Source organism: Rhinolophus ferrumequinum, chromosome 16 (genome assembly GCF_004115265.2).
Source record: "Rhinolophus ferrumequinum isolate MPI-CBG mRhiFer1 chromosome 16, mRhiFer1_v1.p, whole genome shotgun sequence".
Lineage (NCBI taxonomy): Eukaryota > Metazoa > Chordata > Mammalia > Chiroptera > Rhinolophidae > Rhinolophus > Rhinolophus ferrumequinum.
Genome location: NC_046299.1, coordinates 43,199,540 through 43,220,965, shown reverse-complemented (window position 1 = coordinate 43,220,965; position 21,426 = coordinate 43,199,540). Strand labels below are relative to the sequence as shown.

The following is a 21,426-nucleotide window of genomic DNA, read 5'->3' as shown; positions in this document are numbered from 1 at the left end:
AGAAACTTTGTATTTGCATTTGCTTTATGAAGGAGACAGTAAACTTGAGCTCTCAGTCTCGCCACTAGTCTGTCTTTGTCTGTTGTTAAAATTATGAGCCAGTCTCTATGGCCGCAGCCAAATGAGTAATCACCAGTAATGTGACTCGTGCTGGAAGTGACTCCATCAGCACCTGTGACGGGGATTAGTTACAGTTTACAGAGCACCGCCTCTTCCCTTCTCTCAGTGTGCCCTAAGCCAAGTAGTCGTTCTCATTTGGGTGTCTGCACTGTTGGAAGCGACTGCAGTGTGTTTCCACGCAGAGTACAGTGGGAAAGGCTTTCTCTAGCTGATGGATGGCTGTTCTCTCTATTTGGAGTATCTTACTGGTTATGTAAGCGACCTCGGGAGAAATTATCCTGACCCAGATCAGAGGATGCAGTAGTGCTTCAGCTGCAGGATTTCTTAGTCGTTAACACCACACTGCTGATGACAAAGAGCGAGTTGTAATCCTCATCACTGCCGGGGTTGAGCCAGAGCGGACAGAAAATCGTCATTTGCTCATCGGAGACTTGTTAGGTTACAGCTTCTGCTTCGTTCTGTGGTCTTGGCTTTTCTTCCTATACAATGACGACGCTGCAAGTGATCTCAGAAATGCTTGGTTTGAGAGCCATTTGCCTGTGATTTTTGAAGACTAAAACAGTATTTAGGTTAGATAAAAAATAGTGCTCGAGAACAAAATGGAAATGTCAGCTATACTTCTTGACCTTTAAAGCCCGGTCATGGATTTCTGAGATTTAAAGATACTTTAAAATTCTCAAGAACAAAGTACGGTTTGTATTTTTCTGCTTCCTTTTTCTTTTGTCTTAATTTATATTTGGTTTTGCTTCTCAGTCGTAGGAATTAAGGTCACTGCCTTTTATAGACCTAGCCTTAGTGTTCTTACTTTTAAGAATTTTCAACTATTTCATTTGTTTAGAAAGATTTATTTAAGTAATTTCATAACATTAAAAATTAATTTAAAAACTAGAGTTTTAATTGTTTAAAGTATTACAGTAGAAATGTTTCAGATTAGAGTTTTTGGAATATAATGTTTTAAGTGAGTGGGGGGGAATTTTTTTCTGAGGTTTTTTGTGTGGTATATTCCCGTCCCCACCCCCAACTTGTTTTCTAACAGTATCGTGTTTTTCAATAGACCTGCTTGGGTGGGAATTTGGACTTTGTTCGTTCAAGTCACTCCAGTCATTTTTTTTTTTTTTTTTTGTAGACTAAACCTTGACTTCTAAAATATTGCTTAGATTGTTTTCTGCCTCAGTATTTTCCTTTAGAGAGATTTGTATCAGATTCTAGTAGTTAATGAGCCTGATTTTTTTTTTTACTTGGAAAAGAAATTGTTAAATGTTAGCCGGAGATTGTTAGAAACTCAGACTATACAGACATAACTCTATGATTTTCCAGTTAAATGTTAAATGGTGAGCTTTATTAACATGGTTTGTTTGAGCAGCTGAGTTATGTTTGAGAGCTGTAGCTGATTTATTTTAAAAATGTTTTTTCAAGGAGGGCTCATCTGTTCGCCTCTTCCTCATGTGAATGGAATGTGGTGCAGCATGGAGCCCCAAACAGGATACAGTTGTTCTAAGCATTCTTCCTATAGCGTGGTAGGCCCTACTAGAAAGGCAGGCTCTCAACTAAGTTATTTATTTTGGATTTAGACTATTTATAAAGTATGGCTAGCACAGACAAAGGGCCTTCAAAGAACTCTTAATTAATTAATAAAATTGAAAAAGTGTTGTTTCAACTATGAGTATTCAATTTTAAGTTAATAACATTCATTTGTATTTTCAAAGGCTTTTTTCACCATTGGAATAATAGTCTTTTTGTGATTAGGGCTATATTTTACTGTGACTTTCTGATAGCTCATTGCTTCCCCTTAGGCTGTGGAAGTTCCTCATAGAATGATGTATCTTTAGAGTCTTGAATTACTTAGCTATGCATGAGTTCTAGTTTCTTTACATTCCAGTGCACCTAGACCCATGAAATATTTACTACAGATTCATCATAATATCCGTAGGGTCCATTCACTTTTATTTAAATATTTGTTTTAGTTTTAAGCTAATGTTTTTGAAATGTGTTTTACTTGGATACAAAAATTAATAAGTTACATCGTTGATCTGCCACTTGAAAAAAACAGTATGTATTTTAACTACGTAGTTTTATATATTGTCTTTAATTTTACCATAAAAAGTAAGAAAAGTCACACATTTTCAGGGTTGCTCATTTAATATATATTGAAATATTTCTTTAACAAGAACTATAAAATATCAGCCCTTGTTGGGAACACATTTATAATTTAAATATAATTGCACATTTAAAATTTGCAAGTCGTGGCCCTATTTGCTATTTAAGAAACATGGCATATTTTTGACCTCCATTTGTACGTGATTGTAAGTATTCATGTATCAGAAATAGAACATTATAAAACTAGTCTTTAACATTTCTGGTAGCTAAATTGAGAAATTCTTTTATATTTTAGCCTAGAAACTAACCCTTTTTTTTCCTAACTCAGTAATTTAAATTATAAGATGGCCTATTGAAATTTACCCTTAGAACTCTGATGTACCTTAAAAAGCAGAATTCTGAGAGATTCTCTTCACAAGAATGTTTTTCATATTATAAAATGACTAGGTCTCATAGGAAATGCAAACCACCTGTATTATTTGCGTAAGAAAGGCACTCAGATGGAGAAGTTTACTTTTTTTCTCCCCCTCCACAAATCCTGCTTAATTGAATTGTATCTTTAGTCATTCAGATAATACCTTTTGTGGACCTTTTTGTTAACCTTCAAGAGTTGACCTGACGTGGTAGTGTTTGAAAAGAAATAAGAGCATTTGATAAAAGCTCAAGGATTAAAAGTTCTCTAGAAGGTACTAGTGTTTTCTAGTTTCTTTTAAACAAAGATATAAAATGAAAATGTTATGTATTTCATGTCAGTTGATCACATACTGGTAGACATTTTAGTCTTAATAAAATAAATGCTCTTGGGTTACTTACAAACTTTAGTCACTTCCTAGGTAAAATTATGAATAGGGTTTTTTGAAATAATTTTAGGAATTTAGTCTTGGTAAATGAAAATGTTAGATGGCAACAGTAGCAAGAGCTGGCTGAATCATCGGGGAATGTCTGTTTTGAAAATGTAATTTCAACCCCCCCCCAAAAAAATTATTCTGAATCATATGTGATAGTAAACTTGAAAGGTTAGTCCTAGGATATGGGAAGGAGGGTCATAACTGATTCGATTTTCTAATTATAAATACTGGAAGTAAGTGGGAATGTAAGAATTTTTTTTATGTTTTAATTTAGGAAAGAGATATTACTTATTTATAAGTTTACAGTATGGATAGTGTAGAATAAAGCATGCTTAAATGGGTAAAGTGCTTATTATATTTTTAGCTTACATATTTGTTACAGACTCCTCAGTGAATCAAATTCAAAGCTTTAAAAGGAATTTCATAAATATAGAAATTAACTCAAGACCCACTCTGAACTAAAGATCTTGAAAAGTTTTTCCTCAGTGTGTTTATTGTGATTAGCAAGATGTTAGATTTAAGACATAGTAAGAAAAGGGGGAAACACAATGGCTTTTGGATCTCCTGGGGATTTTTACTGTCTGTGCCAAAAGCTTTGGTTTACAGCCAAAGGGTCACACAAGTTGCCTTGTAGCAAAAAAGATTTCTCCATGTGATATAAGTAATTTAGAAACTGAGTTGCTTGTTAATTCCATTTTCTAAACTTAGATTCTTTTATATAGTAAAGCCACTGTTTTTTAAGATGGTGGAATTTAGTTTTCTTTGTAAGTTTTAGAACAGTACCATGAATATGACATTTGGTTTTTACTGAAGCTGCTTCTGCTTTGAAACTGTGACAGTCATTAAAAATATGCATACATAATACCTTTATTTCCTTCCTCTTACTCTCCTGCCTCCCTCACTCCTTCCCCTACCTCACGGTATGAATAAAATCCTTTATGTAAAAGGTGAATCTTTAAAATAATCAAATGAACATCTACCCCTGCCCCCCCTTTTTTAAGTAGTGGAGATCTGGAAAGACATACTCAAAGGTGGGTTTTGTGTAATACTTAACCTCCTTCTTTTCCTGCTCCCCTCCCCCATGCAGCTCACATTGGAGCAGCTGGATTTTTATTTGTGCTTGAGGCAGGGGCAAGGGTGGGGGTGGGTAGTACACGGGGCGGAGTTAAAGGCCAGATGCATCCTGATCATTTAAAATCCTTGATGTGAATGAGCTAGAAAAAAACTACACATGTAAATCGTTAACAGAATAATGCTTACAATTTTTTTTAAAAAACAGTTGAAATAAATGTTATCCTACCCAGTTTACTTTATCAAAAGCAATATCTCCTTTGTAAATCTTAACAAATTTTTTTTTTTTTAAATTTATTGGGGTGACAACTGTCAGTAAAATTACATAGACTTCAGGTGCGCAACTCTGCATCACATCATCCACAAATTACATTGTGTGTTCACCACCCAGAGTCAGTTCTCCTTCCTTAACAAATTTTTATACACGTGTATATTTGACTCTCTCTTTTTTAAAATAAACGAGGACTTAATACATTGGAATTTTCATATCATCCTTCATAAATCTATTTCATTCCTTTTTAATAAAGACAATCTATGGGTAAAAGCTTACCCTAGATTATATGACAACTAATATTAATTGGTATCTTAAAATCATTATGATAATGACAGTAACACATTGTATTTATATATACCTCTTCAAGTTTAGAGGATAAAACCCAGAAAATAACCGTTAGAATTTTTTTTTTTCTCTTACCAGACTTTCAAACCCCTGGTTGAAAAAAGTATACCCAGTTCAATCACTGCAGTAGAATTCCTTGTAGATAAACAACTGGATTTTTTAACTGAAGATAGTGCCTTTCAGCCCTACCAGGTAAGAAATTTTAGGTTGCTTTTAAAAGTAAACTATTTATTAAACTTCACTGATATTCCAGTATTTTTTTAAATACTCAATTCCAGCTAACATATAGGTGTGCAAGGAACCCAATGCATTCAATACATTTTGATTATAGGGTAAATTATTAATTTATTCAATCAACAAATACATAAGCCAGGCAGCATTCTGTCACTGGGAATGCACAAAGTGAGCAAAATAAAGCCCCTGCCATTCTAAATAATGTTCATTGTTAGACTGGTTAGATATTAATGTAAATTATCTTTATCTCCAGCTCTAAGGTTAAGAATTGGGTGAATTAATGTAATGAGGTTAGTATTTACTATATGCATGCATATCAGTTCATTTTATTTTTAAGTGAGCATATTCATTTAGATTGTCATTAATTGAATAGTTCAGTTTCTAAATTTCAGTTCCTAGTTGTTGCAATTAAAACATAAATACATTTAATTGGAAAAACGTTTTCTGGTAGGCTTTCAGATTTAAATTCATGTGAAGAAATATATCAAAAGTATTAAGCTAAATGTTTTTTTAAATTTCTAGTAAAGTTCTATCAGTTAATTTTTTAAGGTAGAAGTGAAAATGCACAGATGGTTGTTTTCTTTTTATATTTGGATTTTGGATTGAATTAAATCTATAGATTTTATAGCTCTTTTTACTTAAATGTTTAAAATAATTAATAGTAATTGCATTGAGAGGATCAGTGAACTAGTTTGACATTTTTTAAATGGAGCTGACACTGTTTCATTTCGGAATAGTTAGTGTTTTTCAAAAATAAAATGTGGAGGAATCGTTTCTATGGAAAGAACATGAGCTTGAGTTAATGAGCAGTGATTTGTTGTCTGTGGTTAATAATACTTAGGGAATTAGTTGTTTGCCTCTTCTATTAGATCTACCAAAAGGAGATAGTCCCCTCAGTTAAATGTTACTTCCTATTTTGAAGTCTACATACATGTGCTTTTGTCTTTTCATATTATTTTTCTTATTTCATTAAGTGGCCTCGTTTTTGTACTGTTTGCTTTTGCTCTTTGTTCATTGCTAAAAATTCATTGCAAATCCCAGTTTAATGGTGGAGATGTTAGAGCTCTTCCCTTGGGTTTTATTTTGTTTTGTTTTTAATTTGTGAATGCCATTTAGCTTAGGATATATGCCTTACTATAATTTGTTTCATTTCTAACAGTCTTTTAGTAGAAATTAGACTAGGTATGTCTAGCTAAAATCAAAGGCACCTCCCAGCACTTAATGTTTTAAATGCATGGCTTCTGATTAGCAAGCACTCTAGAATTTTCAGCTTGGATTTGATTTAGAGAGGTAAAATTATTATGTAGAAAATACTTTTAAAAATAAACTTTTGCCAGGTGGCCTAATATTCTATAGCATGTTTATTAAAATTATAATGATTGAAATTTGCTAACGTAGGGGTTTTTTTTTTTTACATTTTTAAACTTTTAGATTTTAATACTTCTATAATTTTATTAAAGGAACAAGAGCTAAAGTCTTATTTGATTTGGTGAATGAGTATCTTTATTAGTAATTTACTTGTTACTCTGCTGGTATAGGTAAACCAACCTCTGTCCCACAAGGATATACTCTACCTTCCAGAGGTAAAGTGATTCACTTGGCATTTTAACCATTTGCATTTCACAAATAATAGAAATTTGCAGTTCTAAGAAATCAGAAAGAATTACACTTAAGAGCACTTGATTTAGGATCCAGAGTACCTTAAAATTTCTTGCTAAGTTTTAGAAATATGGTTTGCAATAGAGCTTTTTTTTGGTGTACTTTAATTTTTATATTTAGTTTTACTGAAAGAAGATTTTTAAATATATGTAAATGACAGACTCCTACTGTAACGTTTTGAATGAAAATTTACTCCAGAGACCTAAGATGGCTCAGTCTAGTTTTTCAAATTTATTTATTTAAATAAATTTGTTAAATATAGACACATTCTAGGTAAAGGAAACAATTTTAGAGTTCATGTAATTAGAGTGGCTTTATCCCAGAATGTTCTTCTTTAACCAGTTGTCCAAACAGTACATTACATTCCTTGGCATCTTAAACATGGCAGCTGTTACTGGCATAGATTTTGTAAATTGTGCCTTGACGTATCTTAACCTTAGGATAACCCTATGTAAGTCAAACAATTTGGGGAAAATTGAACAAGTTTTTTAAATGGTCTCCCTGTTTTCTCTCACTTCTTTCAATTTCATAAGGCAATTTCTTAAGAATCTGGGTGCTAATTATCCTTTATAGACTTCTTAAGTGTGATGGGGGGAAGTCTTCTTTGGAAATGGCTTTTGTGTATAAAGTAATGAGTACATTTAAGTTTTGTTTTCAAAATTCCCACAAATGATGCTTGGCTGTGAATCTAATTAAATGTTTTTGTACTGAGGATTCCTATCCATCATCTTTCTCCTTGAGTTCTCAGCGTTTTTATTCTGTAGTAATGTGCTCCCTTTCATTTCCTATATAGTTGCACAGCCCTATTTTTTTAATACATCAGAATGATATATATTGTAAGGTAATGGTTAGGAAACATGATGAAGATTAATACAGATCTTTTCACGTTTAGGTCACTGTTTTGAATCCTACAATTATCTCTGAATGATTTCAATGCATTGAATATCAGATGTATTATTAAGTTAGTTGATCTAGTCAGTTTTTTAGTTGACGTGTAGTTGGGGGATTGCGGTGCAAGTGCAACCACCACAGATTATATAGTTTTCAAAATTTTGGAAAGACAGTTGAATGAACAGAGAAATCAAACCTACATCTTATAGGCAATATAATGGATGTATATTAATTAGGTAACTGAAGCAGCATACCATGATATTCTATTTTTTCCACCCTTATGCACACAAATGGTTTCTGCTTCCTCCTTTTAGATTTCCTGATCTTGCCTGGGTGCTGTTAACTTTCTTTGAAGTAAAGGGGAAGGGAAAAGAGAGAGGAAGTAGGAGGGAACTCTGCAGATTCTACTGTCTTTCAGCTGGCTGGCAAGAAGAAGGAAAAAAACAAATAATTGATTCTTAGAGATGTTTTTTATCGTTTTGGGTTTGTTTTTTGTTATCTGAGTTATTATTTCTTTAGTATTGTTGCTTTACTTTGGAGGGTGATTACAGAAGTTTAAAAAATATTTCCATTAAAATGTTTTGACCTAATTCTATAAAAGACAGTTTGATAATGAAATACGAACATTGAACTATTAGTATGAATTTGAAATCATCTTGTCCTATAGTTGGTTTCAGGCCATACACACTGGCAGTTTTCAGGTTGGTGACTTCATAGAGGATATAGAAGAAATTATTTTTTACCTGAAAATTGTACATGACTAATATCAGTTCATCTGGCTTGGTCTGCCTTATTATTAGTCCAGTGTTTTCCAGGGGTCATAATCCTCTTTGCTTTTAAAGGTAATAACGGAATTATACAAAGGGCACTGGTTTAAAACCATTAGAGATTTGAAGCAGAATGGGCAAGTTCAAAATTATACTTTATATTTATCTTACTTATTTTAAAAATTCATGATAGTGAAACATTTTCCCTAGAATAAGGTAGAATCACCCCAGGACTGAGGAAATGATCCTGTTTGAAGTTGGGGTCATAATAAACTGATAAAAGTTTAGAGATAAGACTTAATACCGTAGTGTTTATCATCATAGAATATAGACATTGAACTACTTTACTAAAGACTCAATATAATACTATTGTGCTGTGAATTCCTGGTTGAAGGAAAATACTCAGGGTGGAGCAATCTGAGTATTTTCTTAGTACCTGGACTAAGTATTACTTAGAGTTGAACAGAGAAGTCTTACATTATTTAGTTAATGGATGTGTCCGGACTGTCAGATCTGTATATCTTTCTGTAGTCCTTCAGTAACAAAATTCTTCTCCCAGTTGGAGTCCTTTTAGATCCCCAATTTTTCCATCTCTGATTATGTAAATTATTGGCTGTGGTTTCAGAATATCCCAAAGATAGTAGTTGCTCAGCACATCTGGTTTACTAAAGATAGCTCAATTGATTGCATAGGATCAGTTACCAGTAGTTTAGGGAGTGGAGTGTGTACCAAAGATAGGTATTTTTTTCTTCCAAACTTTTGTTACTTTCCTATGGAGTTTGGAATTGCTTCACAACCAAGATGAGATAATGTGAGTGAGGTGAAATTTTGCCCTCAGTCAGCCAGGTAAACAATTGACTGGTTGGTTGTTACTAGCCAAATGTTATATTTTGTTGAATTACATATTTGACATCAGTGACCACTGATGAAAGTTTAAATAATAATTGGTAGTAATTTGGTTTATAAGCAAAGATTTATTCCTCTGGGTACTATGATAATATGGGTTAATATTTACAGAAGGAAATAAAGAGAACTTCCTGTTAGTATTGTTTTGGTGGATAGAGAAGAGACTTTTTCTTCATTCTTACTTTAGTTTGTAGTAACAGATATATCACTTTAGAGTATTTTTAAACTAACAATCCTAGAGAGGATACGGGAATTTGACCTGGTCCAGGATTTATTAGTATAGTTATGTATATGTTTCTGTCCCAGAATTCCTTTCAGATTTGTTTTCTTCCTGGTATCAAATTACTGCTCCCCCCATTAATTTTACTAAAAGAAAAAAATTGACTTCCTGAAACTGCCCAGCAAACTGTTGCTATTTTTCAAAAGATAAAAGTTGGGTTTCTTGGTTTTGTTTTTGCAGTGATTAAACTTGATATTCAAAGAGGTTTTATAGGAATTTATAAGAAACACTGGAAGCACATCTCCTGTTAGGATATGGGACTGGAACGCACCCACACCCCCGAAAATGAGAGCATTTGCAATTGTGGTTGTGATAGGAGAAACAGGCCCAGAGCTGTAACAGGCTAGAGCTTAGTGTTCCACTGACTGTTGACTCATTTGATTCTTCCCCAGAAAGGAGACTTTAAATGGAAATTTTATGCTTAGACTCTACTTTCCTTTGACTTACCCTTAAATTTTTTTAATATCTGGCCTTGGAAACATCCCAACTGACTTCATTCAACAGTTATTTAAATTCTGTGGTTTCCCCAATCACAGCATCCTGCTAGGTACTTAATGGTTTTTAAAAGTTGATAAAAGTTTAAGTGAGTCCCTTTTTTAAAGGAGTTTATAATCCACGACAAGAATTTACATAAAAAATCAGTTTCCTTGAAATATCTTTATTTAAGGAGTCAAAAAATAGTAACAACTTCAGGAATACAAAGAAAGAAGTCGGTAGAGAGGATGGTTAAAGAAGTCTCAATGAAGGAGGTAGAACTTGAATGGGATTCATTTGAATGGAGATGAAAGTGAAAGATACAGAGACTAAGGCAGACGTTTGGCAGGAAGGACAGCATGATCTGTGAGGAGAGGAGGTAGATTTAGGGGACAGTAGAATATCAACCTAGCTAGGGAAGAGAGTTTGATTTTGAATAGTAGACATCATACTAGGTAAATAACTATTGTGGAGTCACATAAAAGAGGAAAAGCATTGATTATTAAGTATAATTACTAAGGAGCTTTTATCTTAAAGGACATAGGAATCATTACCTGTTTTGAAGTAAGAGAGTAATCAAAATACACAACAGTGGCATCTGATTAGTGTAATAGATCAGAAGCAGCTAATTGATTGGGTCTTCACTAGTCTTTTCTCCTGAAGAATCAGTCTAGCATATTTTTAAGAAAATGAATTTTGAAGTCCATTCGTGAAAAGATGGTTTCAAATCCAAGCTTTGATATTTATTTGCAGTGTGACATTGGGAAAGCATAAAGCATTCTAAATAAATTCTAAATAAATGGTCTCCTCATCTATAACAGTACTATCTACCTCAGAATTGTTAAGAAGAATAAATAAAATGAAATATTAAAGAGCTTATCACTACATAGAAAACTGTTCAATAGAAGGTAGCTATTTAGACATTGTTCTAAATTTTCCTTTTTGTGATGGTATCTTAAACTTTTTTGGTGGATATTTAAACTCTTTCTACTATACTCAACCATTTGGACATTTTTCTGCTACCACCTGCACCTTTTAACAGTCTTATTTGTCTTTGGAACTCCTACCATTCTTTCTGCAGCTGGTGCTAGATAAACTTGATCACTGTCGGTACAAGCTATAGTCTATGTAAAACAGAACATGTCTTCGTAGTAGTGTTTCTTCTTTTCCTTTTTAAGAATTATATTTAGATAAGATTCCGTGGTGGCTTCTTAAACTATTATTTTAAGAAAATGATACTAGAAAAGATGCAGAACCCTATTGTGGTATTACTGTCCACAAACACCTTTTTTCCCCACAGTGAAAGTCAGAAGCTCCGTTGTTTGCTGCTAATAGTTATTTTTATTTCAAAAAGTGTAAGTAATATTCAGCAAGTTACAGAATTGTTTTTCTTTGTTTGGCTTTGGGCAGAGGCCATGTGGATGAGTGCTACAGGTTTGGGAGTCCTCTAAGTATTGAATAAGAGGTGGACTAAATGACCTTTGAAGTTCCTTCCCAGCACTTAGAGCCAGAATTCTGTGAACTTGCTCAAGGTGGAAAAACCATTTCTGGCCAATGTTAATCTAATCAAGTTAATCTCTGATTATTTTATTCTCAATGATAAAAGACATTCAACCTAAATCTACATTTGTATCAAAAGAGAGAACTGTTGAGTTAGGTAGTGCCAGGTGCAAATCATAATTATGCAAAATTGGAATAACAGGATTGTTTGTATTAATAGTACTTAATGAGAGCTTTCTATTCTGTGTTTTTCTCTGTTTCTGTATTATTATTATTATTATTTTAATATTTTTTATTGGGGAAGGGGAACAGGACTTTATTTTTTTTTCCAAGTCAAGCTGTTGTCCTTTCAATCTTAGCTGTGAAGGGTGCCGTTCAGCTTCAAGTTGTTGTCCTTTCAGTCTTAGTTGTGGAGGGCGCAGCTCAGCTCCAGGTCCAGTTGCCATTGCTAGTTGCAGGGGGCGCAGCCCACCATCCCTTGTGGGAGTCGAAGCAACAACCTGTGGTTGAGAGGACGCGCTCAAAGCGAGCCATCCGGGAGCTCAGTGGCAGCTCAGCTCAAGGTGCCGTGTTCAATCTTAGTTGCAGGGGGCAGAGCCCACCATCCCTTGCGGGACTCGAGGAATTAAACTGGCAACCTTGTGGTTGAGAGCCCACTGGCCCATGTGGGAATCGAACCGGCAGCCTTCGGAGTTAGGAGCACGGAGCTCTAACTGCCTGAGCCACCGGGCTGGCTCCTGTATTATATTTTGACAGAGGTTGAGCACGTTCTCAATTAGTCCCTGGGTTTTTACATGCATCTCCCTCTTCTATTTTATTTTGCCTTTATATTAACATTTGATTAAAATTTAGAGATGCCTTATTGCCATAAAGTCATTAAAAATGAGAACTGTGAGGTTGTGGGATATACGCCAAGAGTGTAAAAAATACAGAATCATAGCCATAGCTGTGAACTGACTGCTGGTAGATTATTGGCGTGGTAGGATCAGCATCTGTGCGCAGGCATTGGCATAGGAGATGAGGCCAGAGCAGGAAGCAGCTATTGTGTAGTACTTGGCTTTATTCCATTTCTAGTCAAAAGTGACAGCTTGCACTAGTGGAGCCAAGCTAAAGCCTAAAAATTAGGATGGGCTGTAAGAAAAGGGGAAGCAGTAGCTAAAACAGTCATTGTACTTCCTTATTTAAGTAGGCTTTTTTTTTTAAATTTAAAGTTGATACATCAAGTTGTAATATTCAGTAATTTTGCCTTGCATTCTGTTTAAGTACCTCCCACCTAACCTGATTTTATATTGCCATAATTTCAAAATTAGTTATGAAACATGCTTATTAAGGTCCCATAAATCAGGTATGTTGATTTATCCAAATGCATGTCTGCTGCCATTAAAAAAAGGAGTTCTTCATTTGTAAAAATTGGTTGCAAAACCTTGTGTGTTGAAAATGTATCCATGGAGTCCAGGGACAAGTTATTTTGACTAAAATTTGGCCCAAGTATGAGCTGTTCTGCAATATTCAGATTAAAAACATTTATAAGTCACTGTCTGCAATAGTTTTCTCCTGGTCCCAAATCTGCTGTGATCATATGCTGAAAAATCTGCCAGTCTATTTAATTTTTTGTGCCTGCTGTTATGAATTTAAATATGTGAAATTATGCTTGTAGACATCAGATTCCAAATATTCTAAACCATCACTAGTTACCATTGAGAAAGATTTTCTAGTTTCTGCCAGTCAGAATAGGTTATTATTTATTCCTTTTGCCCAATGGGAAATTTTTACTAAAGCACAGCCATATTATTAAATCTCAAAGTTAACATTTTATTTCTCAATGTGTTAATATTTTACACTTGTAAAGTTTAACAATTTCCATGTGCATTATTTTAGTTAATTCTTATGTTAGCCTTATAAGGAAAACAGATTGTATTTTTTTTTTTAATTGGGGAATGTTGGGGAACAGTTTTTCCAGGACACATCAGCTCCAAGTCAAGTCATTGTTTTCAGTCTAGTTGTGGAGGGTGCAGCTCACTGGCCCATGTGGGAATCAAACCGGTGACCTTGGTGTTATGAGCACTGGGCTCTAAACAACTGAGCCAACCGGCCACCCCACAAGTTGTATTATTATCTTAATTTTGTGTAATGCTTGTAGAGTATATTAACTTACTTAATCCACACAAGTCTTTGAGAAGTCTAATTTACAAATGAATAGGTAGCAGAAATAGAAACTCTTAAATTAGGTTAAATACAAAAGGGGTATGGGATATTAAAAAAGATTTGACAGTCAGTGTCATGTACGTACATATCAGGAAAGTACAGCTGAACCTTAATCGGAATGGAATTAGGAACTAGATAGTCAGGAACTCAAGTCACATATTCCTTCTTACCCCCTTCCTCAATCTCCTTTCTGCAGACAGGTTTCTTCTGCTTACTCATAAGTTTTGCTTCTCATAATAATAGTTTCCATGTGACTTTCATGTGTCACTGTTGATTCGCCCACCTGGCCCTGCCCCCATTACCTTTTAGATCTAATATTTGTGTTTCCTAGTAAAGGCAGAGGTAGACAGTATAGGAGAATGGAAGGTTGTAAGGAAAACTTTAGATTCCAAGATATTATTTCTACTGTAGCACCTTATCTTTGCGATCCATCAAATGGGAAGTGTCTCTTATTTGCACATCATTCTTTTGTTTGGCAGTTTATTTTTCTCAGAATTATCTTTCCTAAATATAAAGTTAAATTTTTCCTTAATTTAAATTCCTGCACAATTTCCCTAGACACTAGCTTCAAGCTATACTCCAGATCTGTGCATCATTTTCAGACTCATTTGTTCTCTAGGCAGAGAATCCACACACATGAAGATGTTTTGCCCTCTCCCTATTTTGTCAACTGCCTAGTTTTTTCTGTAGTGCATATAGATATCTTGAAGACCTGGATTTGCTCAAAGTTAAAATTGAAAAATAATTACTTTAAAATGATGAAGTCCTTTCAGTCTCTTGCGAAAAGGATTGTCTCTGAAATCCAAGTTTTCTTAGGCTTCAAACTAAAGGCAAAAATAGCATTAGTCCTTCATCAATAAATAACAACTGAGGGCTCTTTGTTCAATTATTTGAGGGCTTGCTATGTTATATTCAGGAATACAAATAACCTTGCCTTTATAGAGCATATGATCTAATGGGGGAAACACATAGAAAACTAGAAATGTAAATAAAGGCAAAGTGGCAGATACCAGGTTGATATAAAGAGTCCACCCTGGTTGTGGGAGAGATACAAAGAGGATGCTCCTCTATTTTTAGAATAGGTGACTCTGAAATAGTCTGGGAATGAATATAAATTAGCTAAGCCACTAGGACAGCAGGGCTGATTAAGTATATGAAATCAAACAAATAAGCAGAATGTGTGTTGATTGATACCTTGAATAAACCCTAACTATAGACCCTTCCTGTGCATGTGGAATGGTAATGAGAAGGAGCTTTCTAACCATTTTTAATTGGGTCATCCACCTGAGTGACCTCAGCCTCCTTGTCCTCTTGATTAGGGAGTAAATAGACATTTGTTAAGAAGCAGACAGTAAAACTACACCATTTTACCCATTTAAGTATCAATACTGTGGTATTAAGTACATTTACATTCACAGTGTTGTATAGCCATCACAACTAACCATTTTTAGAAGTTTTTTTCATCATCCCAAAGAGAAACTCTATTCAATAAACAGTAACTCCCCATTTCTCACGTTCCTCTCACCAGTCCCTGGTAACCTCTGTTCTACTTTCTTGATCTATTCTTTGCTAATTCTAGTCTTTGCCTTTCATTTCTTATGGGTATATATATACCTGAGAATGGAATTGCTGGAGCATAATGGAATTTGTTTTACTTTTTGAAGAACAGCCCAACTCTTTTCTGCAGTGTCTGCACCATTTTACAATCCCACCCAACAAGGTTCCAATTTCTCCATATCCATGAGAATACTTGTTATTTTCTATTTTCTAAATAATAGATGTCCTAAATAGGTGTGGAGTTCTTTACCCATTTTTGAGTTGAGTTGTTTGTTTTTTGTTGTTGAGTTTGTCAATCTCTTATCAGATAAAGACTTTGCAAATATTTTCCCCATTCTTTGGGTTCTTTTCTCTCAATAGGTTTTTTTGTTTGTTTTTGATACATGAAGGTTTTTTTGTTTGTTTACTTGTTTTTTAAGGAGGGCGCAGCTCACAGTGGCTCATGCAGGGATCGACTGGCAATCTTGGTGTTATTAGCACCATGTTCTGTCCAACTGAGCTAACCAGCCACCCCTGGTGTATGAAGTTTTTAATTTTGAAGTCCAGTTTACCTATTTTTTATTTTGTTGCCTGTGCTTTTGGTGTCATAGCTTGAAATTTTTCCTCTAAAAGTTTTATTTTTTATTAATTGTTTAATACGGTATAAGATAAGGGTCCAAGTTAATTACTTTTAATGTGGATATCCAAGTTTCTAACACCATTTGTTGAAAAGAACTTTCTTTTCCCCCACTGAATAGTCTTGGCAACCTTGTTAAAATCAGTTGTCCATTTATTCTAGAATTTATTTCTGGGCTCTAGTCCGTTGTTCTATATGTCTGTCCTTATACTGGCACTACACTTTATTTCACTTTTCTACAACTGCATAATTTGTCCAAATGATTGTTAACCTAAAAGATAAATTATATTAAAGTATACTATTCTGCTTAACTGTTAAAATTTTCTGAAGCACCTGATTAGTCTTCGGAGTGTAACTCCTGTCATGTAAATTAATAGGCACAGACCTGCCTTTTAGAGAAAGTATGTTTTTAAGATTCAAGGAAAAAAGATCCAGTGATTGTTGAACTATAGCATATAGTCATTTATTTATTGCTATGTGCCAATCACTTTGCTAGATATTGGGAATGTAAAGACAGTTAAAAATACTTAATTCTCTTTCTGATCGGGGAGAAATGTAATTACATTTATGTAATTACAGCAACATGCTGAAAGTTTTAAAATAGAGGTATGTTCATAGTGTTCTGTACTTTAAAATCAACTGATGCAGTAATGCCAAATATTTGCCCATTTCTTTTTCTTGGTTTTATTTTTTCTCGGAAGACAAGGGTTTAGAAGATGGGGAAGTGATAAGGAAAGCTAATAGTGTTTCTAAATAGCATACCGTATTAGGATTCTCCAGAGAAACAAAACCAATAAGGTGTGTGTGTGTATGTGTGCACATGCATTTGTGTTGAGAGAAAGGGAGTGGTGGTGGTGATGGGGGAGTTTTAAAGAATTGACTCACGCAATTTGGGGGGCTGGAAATGTGAAATCCACAGGGCAGGACAGCAGTCTGGAAATTCTGGCAAGAGTATGAAGGCTGTCTGAAGGCAGAATTCTTTCCTCTTTGGCGGGCCTCGTTCCTATTTTTTAAGTCCTTGAACTGATTGGATGAGGGCGGGGCACATGGAGGAGTGTAATCTGCTTTACTCAAAGTGTGCTGATTAAAATGTTAATCACATCTGAAAAACACCTTCACAGCAACATCTAGACTGGTGCTTGACCAAACAATTGGGTACCATAGCCTTGCAAAATTGACACACAAAATTAACAGTCACGGACACTATTTATATTTGATTCTTTGCTTTGTAGTGAATTGTAGGACATCTTTGGCTTTCGCACAGTTAAATGACTGTAGTCCTGTTCCCAGTCATTATGCCAGTGGAAAACATCCCCACATACTGCCAATGCGGTGCATTCCCACCCTGTGTTTAGAGCTGTTGGACTATAGATTGAGACAACTGAAAAAAAGTGGAAGCCTTCAAAGCAGTCTTGTCAAGTCATCTTAGAAGTGGTCGGTAGACTAGTTTACCAGGTACTGCCAGCTCCCTAAATGTGAGAAAGTATCTGTCACTGCTTTCTGAATGTTACCATAGCTCTGCTTCCTCTTGAGTCTCGATGTGATGTTTTCTCTTGGCTATCCATGGTCCCCTACCAATATAGTCTAATTCCAGATCAAATTTTTATATCACTCACATTCTTTGAGATCTTTAGACCTAGTTATTTGATGAAAGTTATTTAATTATAAATGAGTAATATGTTTCTATCACGTTTGCACTTAAATGGGTATACCTATATATCTCAAATCTCTAAGTTTGGTGTAAGGGACTTTTTAAAAATTCCAGTGCTTTTCTTAGATGTTCTTTGCCTGGGAGTCAGGTTTTTTGCATGGAAATAACATGTTCATTTTCCCAATTAAATAACCTTTCTTCTCTGCCATTTATGCAATAGCCATTTTTGGAAATAGAAAATTCTACATACAGGGATGAATAAAAAATCTGGATATATTAAGGTCTCCTCACGTATATATAATCTACAAGCTTAAAGCTCTTTAAGACATTCAGTATGTAAACTTTCAAAATGCAATATATACCTGAAGCATCTCAGAAGGATTTTTTTTTCTGTTTCTCTCATGTCTACTCCTATTTTCAAGGAACCAACAATTCCTTCCAGTGCTTAATTAACAAAGCCCATTGTTGAGAATTCTTCTTAATGTTTATTGCATATACGAGGTCTGACAGTTAAGTTTGTGAACTTGTTGCAATAATGTTGCTAACCTTTTTTCATATCAGAGGGTTAGTCATTATGAACTTGTACCAACTGGACAAACAGTTAACCAAGTTTACTATTTGGAAGTGCTGAAAAGGCTGCGTGAAAAAGTTAGACAACCTGAAATTTTCGCCAACAATTCATGACACTTGCATCACAACAAAGCACCAGCTCACACGCACTGTTTCCGAAGGAGTTTTTAGCCAGTAAACAACTGTATTGGAACACCCTCCCTACTCACCTGAGCTGGCCCCCAATAACTTCTTCCTTTATCCAAAGATAAAGGAAATATTGAAAGGCAGACATTTTGATGACATTCAGGACATCAAGGGTAATACGATGACAACTCTGATGGCCATTCCAGAAAAACAGTTCCAAAGTTGCTTTGGAGGGTGGACTAGGCACTGGCATCAGTGCATAGCTTCCCAAGGGGGGAGTACTTCAGAGGTGACCATAGTGATACTCAGCAATGAGGTATGCAGCACTTTTTCTAGGAGGATAAGTTCACACTTTGTGAACTTAATTGTCTGACCTCATATGTTATCAGGCAAACTTGCATCAGTTGGTAGCATCTGACTGGCATGTTGTGGTTTGAAGGATTGGGAGACTATGCTCTGGCTAAGAGCATATAGTTAATTAATGTTCACTGCTATGTGAACATAATTAGATACGTAATACCTGCCTCATGATAGTGTTGCCATTTCTAAAAGATACATACGAAAGAACTGCTAGTACTGTGAAGGAGAGGGCTGAACTTACTGATTTGTTTTTATTGGGCTTGATCACTTCCAGAGTATCTTTCCCATTCTGTCTTGTTTCATAAATAGGTATAAATGTACGTATTTGTACTTAAATTTGTATAAATTCAATTTGATGGCACAACTTGGGTACCTCTGCCTTTTGCCCCAGAACTCCAAGGACTTTAGAGTGTCTGAATTAGTGGTAATATTAAAATCAAATAGTTTACAAATTAATCAAATTTTAAAATATAGAGAGAAAAACCAAAACAGCACACAACAGTTAAAGAATAAATTGCAAATTTTGAGATTCTATTTTAATATATCTAGGCATATCCACACATACAGATACATAAAATGCGTCTTCTTAGGGAATTTTGGCTCTCTTTCGGGAGGCAAAGTTTACATCTATTAAAGGTAATCAGATTTTGGTAGTAGAACAACAGGCCAACTCAGATGCTGAGCCCGACTTTGCTGCTTAGTGTCTGAAATCTTGGGCACAGCATATAACCACTTAACAGGTTTTTTAAATTATTTTTTCATATATAAAATTAGGTATGTCATGCCTGCTTAATGATAGTGTTGCCATTTCTATAAGCTATAACATATATGAAAGAACTTGGTACCCTATAAAATTTTTGTGATGGTAGGAGTTCAGAAAACAAACAGGTCTAGTTGGATAAATCTCAGTTCGTGATAAATGTGTACCTCCAAGAAGCCCATTAGAAGTAATTGTTTTGTAGATCCTGAGCGGATAAAATAGGTATCATTCACAGACTTGACTACCTTACCAGTGGGTCACATAATTGGTAAGTTTCCCACATTCTCCTACTAGTTTTTTCTATGGTTTTCTTTCCAGCCGAGGTACCTTTCCTGTGGTATATTATTAGTTCAACCATTTTTACCAGCATCTTAACTCGTTATGCTTTTGTCTTTCTGTCACATCTACCTTTTAAGTTTTTAATCTTTGACTATTTATTTTCTCTCCTTTTTACCCTAAATATGCACTGCCCATTGTTGGTAGCTACTAGTCACATGTGACTATTTCAATTTAAAGTACAAGTAAATATAAAAATTCAGTTCCCCAGTCATACAAGCCACATTTCAAATACTCAGATAAACATGTGGGACAGTGCAGATACTTGTAACATTTCCATCATTGCAGAAAATTCTGTTGGAAAACATTGCCCTAAATGCTTAACACTACAGGAGAAAATTACACCCATGTATTTCAGTGTCACTGTATTGTCCCAAATCTCGGTGGAGCCTTTAGTACCAGTTGGCATCCTTTTCTGTGCTCCTTTTGAGCTTCCATTTCCTAAAGCAGTTATTCCAAATTTCCACTTCTCAATTTCCTCCCTTTCTCTTAGTAGACGGCCTTTCTCCTGCAGCACAGAGGAAATTAAGGTTACAAGCAAGAACCCTCTTAATTTCCTGTCCTTATACCTATTTTTGCACCTTTCTTTACCACCATTTTTCTTGTCTCAGAGATGTGTCCCTTTTTTCTCTAATTCAATTGTACAAATATTTATTGGGCACCTGCTATGTCCCAGACACAATTTCTAGGTACTTAAGGTACAGCCATGAAAAAAACAGGAAAAAATTTTCTGCCTTTATATAGCTTACCTTCTAGTGAGAAGAGAGAGATAACAATCAAAAGTAACTATTTTAGTGTATTCGAAGACTATAAGAGCTACAGAGAAAATAAAACCTGGTTTGAAGTGTTAGCTGGAACAGAAAAATGGGAAGAACCTAAAATGAAAGTATTCAGAGAATAGCAAGTAGACAAGTATATGGAGGTTACTAGAAAATGAAATAAAGGTAGGTAAGTAGGGCTTTGTAGGCTATTACAAAGACTTTTTTGTTATGATTGAGATTAGAGTGGAAGTCTTGGAGGGTTTTGAGCAGTAGAGTGATGTGATAAAACTCCCCTCCCCCCCACCATTCCGCCAGATAATTTAAAACATATATAGACATAGGTACGTGGGAATCATTTTACTATTCTATCATCCAGCTTTGACAATTAACAATGCATGGCCAATATTCGCATATTATTTCATCCTTAAATTTTCTGTTTATGTTTGTGTGTGTACGTACATACATAAATTTGTAAAGTATCTATACATGTAGTCAATTCTAATTATTTATACTAGTCATGTTCTAAAAAGTTACAAGGTCTCTAAGCAACATCAGGAATGAAAGAATTAGAGTATCATATGTTTACTAATTTGCTTTGTCCAACATTATGCCGCTGTCACTTAGAATAACACTAAAATTTCTACCAACAGTATAATTGCTAAAAATAGTCTCAGTATTTTGTTGCAGTTCTTTTTATCTTTAGAATATATCCCTAATGGGATATACTCGTTCAGTTTTTTATGTTTTATAGCCTTGGAAGTGTTCCTCTCTCTGCCTTGTATTTTAAAAGGCTTATTTCTGTCCTTGCACCCCAGAATCCATCTTAATGGCTACCTTCCTCCATTTACCATAGCTTAAATTTATTGTTATTGTTTTTCTTTTCCTTCACTGTATAAATCAATTCTCTGCATTCTAAAATGAAACGTTCTCCCATCCCATCTGTTTTAGTTACTGCCTTTTTTCATTTCTTACCTTCATTGCCAGACTTATTAGAAATACAATCTGACCTTTTATATTA

At 34.7% G+C, this 21,426-nt stretch overlaps 1 protein-coding gene across 6 annotated transcripts in view; it reads left to right on the top strand.

The window, feature by feature from the left end:
• The window catches only part of JMJD1C (jumonji domain containing 1C), a 254,632-nt gene that overhangs the window by 170,953 nt on the left and 62,253 nt on the right, over window positions 1–21,426 (top strand). For 5 of the 6 annotated variants that reach the window (XM_033130717.1, XM_033130712.1, XM_033130713.1 and 2 more), the window contains exon 3: window positions 4,834–4,947. The exons of the other annotated variant lie outside the window; for it this stretch is intronic. Coding sequence is in view for 4 of the 5 variants with exons in the window: in XM_033130712.1 (XP_032986603.1) it covers window positions 4,834–4,947 (114 nt within the window). In the remaining variant the exon portion in view is untranslated. The remainder of the gene's footprint in view (window positions 1–4,833; window positions 4,948–21,426) is intronic. 6 annotated transcript variants of the gene reach the window in all.